The sequence below is a fragment of the Carassius auratus genome, unplaced genomic scaffold (assembly GCF_003368295.1).
Source record: "Carassius auratus strain Wakin unplaced genomic scaffold, ASM336829v1 scaf_tig00215844, whole genome shotgun sequence".
Lineage (NCBI taxonomy): Eukaryota > Metazoa > Chordata > Actinopteri > Cypriniformes > Cyprinidae > Carassius > Carassius auratus.
This window is the reverse complement of record NW_020528270.1, coordinates 233,835-239,834: the sequence shown is the minus strand read 5'-3', so window position 1 is coordinate 239,834 and position 6,000 is coordinate 233,835. Positions and strand designations below refer to the sequence as shown.

The 6,000-nt window shown below is 37.0% G+C and overlaps 1 protein-coding gene across 1 annotated transcript in view; it reads left to right on the top strand.

Moving 5' to 3' along the window:
* The first annotated feature begins 385 nt into the window (after positions 1–385).
* LOC113096017 (zinc finger protein 525-like) overlaps positions 386–6,000 on the top strand; it is a 29,889-nt gene continuing 24,274 nt past the window's right edge. The window contains exon 1 of the mRNA XM_026261394.1: positions 386–772. Within this exon, the coding sequence (XP_026117179.1) occupies positions 589–772 (184 nt within the window). The 5' untranslated portion in view covers positions 386–588. The remainder of the gene's footprint in view (positions 773–6,000) is intronic.

Here is a 6,000-nt window from a genome sequence, read left to right as displayed (position 1 = left end):
ATGACACTGCATGTTGTTCATACATGTTCTATTGTAGGATAGCAATGTGGGAGAAGAAGTGAGAAAAAGAATAAGGAAAAGAACTAGTGTGGTTCACTAACTTACTACTTGTTTTCTGCTTCTTTATTTTACTGATTCCCAGCATAACACACATGACAATGATAAGATTTGTTTTATTTTAAAAAGATCTGCACAAATACATGAAAATGAATTAGTCAAATATTTAATTGGATAATGGAAACACGTGACAATAATATTTAGTCAACAAATCGGCTCACGAAGTAATTTTCCCTGTATTTCCCTCCTCTCGCCGCTTCTCTCTCTCCAGTCCAGCGTGTGGCGCTAAAACACATTCGTGTGTTTCTCAAACACCATCAAGCCTCAGAGGAAGAAGATTCGTTTCACCGCGCTCTCTATTGTTTTAATGTGGCGCTGGTTTAATACAAATTTAATACATAATTTTTTCGGTAAACAGAAAAATACAGTTTTTGAATTAGGTCAGTAAATACATGTTATATTCACTTCATCATTAGTCGTGTCTAAGTGTTGAAGCAAAGAGAAATATATCGGGAAGAATATCAGCTGAAGATGGTGTTTGTTAAAGATGAAATTGAGGAGAACATGATTGAAATAAAAGAAGAGGAACCAGAAACCTGGAAAATAAAAGAAGAGGAACCAGAAACCTGGAAAATAAAAGAAGAGGAACCAGAAACCTGGAAAATAAAAGAAGAGGAACCAGAAACCTGGAAAATAAAAGAAGAAGAACAAGGAGGTAGGTCTTTATTCATATTTAATGACTGTTTGTGGTACATTGGTCTTATGAAGCATTAATCCTCTGGGTCTGAGAGGGTTTGGGGACCTGGAGAAGTTTTGACATGCCCTGGACATTTGTGCTCTTTCATTATCTTAAAAACATATAAATGATTGAAGTTTGATTACACTCTAATCAGCAGAAACTGTGATACAATAATATGTGAGCAGCATGAATGTAGCCTTCATGTGTTTTGAGAAAATAACACGGTTGGTGAAAAACTAAAATAAGAACATAAAACACACTTTTGTTCACAAGACGTTTGAGAGCTGGATGTCGTAGACTAGAGTTTTTGCTTGGGCTGCTCGATCATGGCCATATGTCCAAAACTTTCTAGAGAGATTTACTTGAAGATAGAGGTGTGTGTGTGTGTATTGTTGGTATAATTTGAAGATTGAATGTGAAATTATTATACTTTAAACTCACATGTTTTATTAAAAAATCTTGTTTATTTTAAACAACCATTTTAAAGCTCGGTAGTAGTGCAGAGATAAAAATAATAGATTCCCGAGGCGCTGGGAATCAAGAGTCGATTCCAACCCAGCCCGCATTTCAACATTGAAACAACGTCAGGTGCCATGGTTGAATCAATGTTGAATTACCTTTTGATTTTGCAAATTGGATTAACATTGAAATCACGACGCTGTTTCACCATCTTACCTTCATCATGGGTGAATTGTGATCGTACAGGAGACCTTGGATTAACGTAGAATGAGGTGTTGATTTTGAAAAGTTATGCATTTCTAAAGCGAACCCCCCTGGACTGTCTTTTTTTTTTTACAGTGAGGAACGCGGAATCTGTTTTTTAGTGTACAGTCTCTCTCATGTCTATTCGTTGAGTATTCACAGAGTTCCAGTTCATTTTAATTACGTGTTTGTAAATGAAGATCAGCGCAGACAAAGGCTGCAGACAGCACACCACGTCTGTTATCTTTGTTTTATAAATGCACGAAGTTTTGTTGTTATGTCTGTATACAAAAAAAATAGACACTTTTTTCAGATTTGAATGGTGTATTGCTCTTATCTGTACGATCAAAACTGAAAGTGTGATTTGTTATTTTCGGGGTTATCAGGAGAAAATGCCTCATAACGCGTATACGCTTTATTCGACTCCAAAGGGCTAAAGCAAATATATTTGGTGAATAAGGTTTAGATGACAAAGTTAATGTAACTAAGAAATTAAGTGAATATGTGCATTTGAATTAGTTATAATTAATAATATGTTGTTAAAAAAACCTAATTCAAATAAAAGTGAATGTATTCATCAGTAGTTGATGCAATTTTGAAACCTGAAATTATTTTGGTAAATCCAGGTCAAATGCAGTCGCCACCTGACTAAATACTGATCTTTGTGTGAAATGTCCACAAAACTGGACTATACATGGTAGATATAATATGCATATAATCGGTAGGCTGTTTTAGAAATGAAAATTTAAACGACCACTGAATTTATCGCAAAATCAAGCAAACACCGAAATTTTCACTAAAGATCGCAAATTTTTGTAATTGCCCAAATTTTCAGCATAATTTGGGCTTTAGAAAGCGTCCCGTGACGTCATCGCAATGTGTATTCAGTCAAAGAAAGGCCTTATGTTCTCATCAGGATTTACAAGAGCTACATTAGATAAACCGAAAGCGGAATGAATCTGCGCTACTAGTTCGGGCTGCAAATTTTTTGGGCCAAAATGTATTTTCCATGCTTCAAAAAATTCTAACTGACCCTCTGATGTCACGTGGACTACTTTGTGTGTACGGTCTAATGTCCATGTCCAGAAAGGTAAGAAAAACATCATCAGTTTTAATGGAGGGACTGAGAGCTCTCGGACTAAATCTAAAATATCTTAAAATGTGTTCCAAAGATAAACAGAGGTCTTACTGGTTTGAATGACATAATTTTAATATTTGGCTGAACTAACCCTTTAATACCCCAACTGAAAAAAAACAATGTTTTATATGGTTACATTTGATGGTCCCCAGTTGACTATAAGCAATTTTGCAATTACATGCCAACTAACTCTGTCATTAGAGTATCAGTGTGCTCAAGAATGGTTGAATCTAGTATTATAAGCTAACATACTTGCAAATACACTTGTAGTCAGTTTAAGCATATTTAGTGGACATACTAATACTTGACTGAACACTAGTTGATATGTAATTGCAGAGTTACATACCAACAGCTGTCTAAAAGGGTACCATCAAAATAAATAATCAAACTGATATTACAATAAAAATAGCAAATGTGTCATATCACACATTAATCTGGTATCTGAAATCAGATTTTATGGCTGTTTGAAAGGAAAAAAAATGTAGTTACTACTTATAAATGGTCTTTGACTGCTTTAAGTAAAGTAGGATCAGAAAAATGGCAAGATATGGGACTTATTAGTGTTGGGCGATATGGTAATTTTTCAATTCGTCATATCGTCAGCCTGTGAGATCGACGATACACGATATTATTGAGCATGGGTGGAGCAAGAGTAGTTGTGCTCCGATCACGATCGGCCGATCGTTATGTGCATCTCGTCAGTAAAGCGGTTCTCTAATCAGCGGTTAATTCCATCAGGTGCGTGATTTCACATAGAGCAGCTGTTACTACACAGAGCCATTGTTAATAGAGAAGATGCGCAAATCCACTTCATTTTCAGCGTTTTTTGTTGCAACTTCTCAGTTAACAACGGCTCTGTGTAGTAACAGCTGCTCTATGTGAAATCACGCACCTGATGGAATTAACCGCTGATTAGAGAACCGGCTTTACTGACTAGATCGGCCGATCGTGATCGGAGCACCCCTACCTATTTTCATTTTCAAAAGGTTTTTTGGTTGGTGAGATCGATTGTGCAATCGATTTTCGAACTAAAAGTGACAGCCCTAGTCCTGGACTATGGTGATATATTATATATGCATTCATCTGCTCAATGTCTTCAAATGATTGACACAGCCTATCATGCATCGCTGAGATTTATTACTAATTGTAAAGCTCGCAGCCACCACTGCGAGGTGTACTCTCGTGTAGGGTGGTCTGCTCTGGCCACACGGAGACTTTGTCATTGGTACATATTTATAAGGCTATTCTTGGTGTGCTTCCATCCTATTTATGTTCATTTTTGTGTGTCTTTGTACGTATGTAATGATGTTATGTAATTCAGCTGCCTATCTTGGCCAGGTCTCCCTTGCAAAAGAGATCTTTAATCTCATTGGGCTTCTCCTGGTTAAATAAAGGATAAAAAAAAACAGGGCCTACTTTTCGCTCGCTTCATTTGCCTTGCCCGTTTAATATGTCTGTAGTCATGTGGTTGCGTGTGTCAACGCACCCAATGAGTTTTCACACACAGAGCGCGCGCACGTCCTTTTCTCTTTTTCAAAGCACTCGGGCAGCTGTGCTCCTGAGGCGTCTGTTGTTGCTGTTTAGTGCTGTCTGTTGTCAGAGAGTGAATGTGCTTTCATTCAGCACGTCCCTCACGCGTTCCTCCATGTGCTTCTCTTACATGCTTGTTTACATCAGAGCGCACAGAGTCTTTCAAGCAGCATACAGCGGTGTTGTGCATTTTGACCAGTTGATGGGAATAGTATTCTTAAAATGCATTCCAAATGCTGAATAATTTGTAATATATAATTATTCACGGTATTTAGAAGTGCCCACGATAACAATATTGTGCATATTCAGAGGAGGGGTTATGAACAAAGGTGGAGTTTCTCCGCTTCTGGAGAGCGGCAGCACTGCGGATCATTTCAGAAAGATAACAGCTTTAACACCAGTATTAAAGACTTAAAAAAATAATTTGAGATCAAAACTCACTCTTAGTCAGCAGCGAGTAATTGAAATAACTTGATCCAATGTGGATTATAATCACTAAAGGCAGAAATATTTATAAGCGATGTAAAAGACTATGCACCATAAACATTAACGTTACAATAGTAAACATGGTAAATGCAAGCACTTGGAGAAGCAAACGTCAGCTTCTTATTCTCTATCACAATTGTGTATTTATTTAGTAACATTTATCTGTCGTCTTGTCTCGAGAGTTTAGCTCCACGTAGCATAGCCTATCATCAAAATAATATAATGATTTTTGTTCGGGAGGTTTTATAAAAATATAGAGTGTGCTGCGGATAATTTCTATAACACCAGCTTTAAACACTTTTTTTTAAGTAAGTTGAGCTCAAAACTCACTTTCAGTCAGCAGGAGTGTTTGCAATAACTTGATCTGATGTGGATTTATAATCACCATACACTCTAAAAAGAAAAGGTGCTAAATAGCACTAAAAGTGGTTCTTTGGCTCGTAATCATAGAGGAACCACTTATCTTTAAAGGTGCTGTACAGCACCTTTGTCAAATGGTGCTATATAGAACCATAAGAGGTGCCATAAAGCACCTTGATTGTTTACAATTTCTTCAACAAAAATGGTGCTTAACAGTGGTTCTTTTGCTCGTTATATAGGGGAACCCCTATTTTGTCATTAATGGCACTTAAGCTTCACAGCACATTTGTCAAATAGTGCTTTATAGAACCCATTTTTTAGGTAGTAGGCCATTATCATGCCATATACAGTACTACAACGTTTGAGTCAATATGCTTTTAAATGATGCTTTTATACCAAATCGTGGGTTGAAAGATTCAAAATCCTGTACTAAAAGCTTACTGATAAACAAAAGTACATTACACTTTTAAAATAGTTTAATTCATTTCATTTAGTTTCAAATATACTGTAATCAGTGCTTTTTAACATTAACAACACTGGCTAAAGGAGTTAGAACAAATAGAAGGAAAATTCAGAAAAGAGAGAGAGAGAGAGAGAGAGAGAGCGACTCTATGCACAGATTGAGTTGTACACTTTTAATTGTGACAGGAAGTCCGGCTGCATCCTTAATTTTTAAGACAACGCACTCCAGGTCAGTGTCTTTTTCAGTCCTTTAGGATATTGGATCCCAAACAGAAAATCTATACAAAGAATGAGGCCCAGTGTCATTGAGATGTCCTCACTCTCCTCAGTAATGGACTGGCCATCCAACATGACGACAATGTGGTCGTATTGCAATGGGATGACCCTCCCTGCAGCCTTTGAGCACCATTTTATGTGTTGGTGTGTCAGGAGGGCAGGTCTGAGCATGGCCCTGGGGGAGAAAGGATAATAGCATTAACCATCTTCTAATTTATTTGAAAGGCAAACCTTAAATAGTTGAATAAAA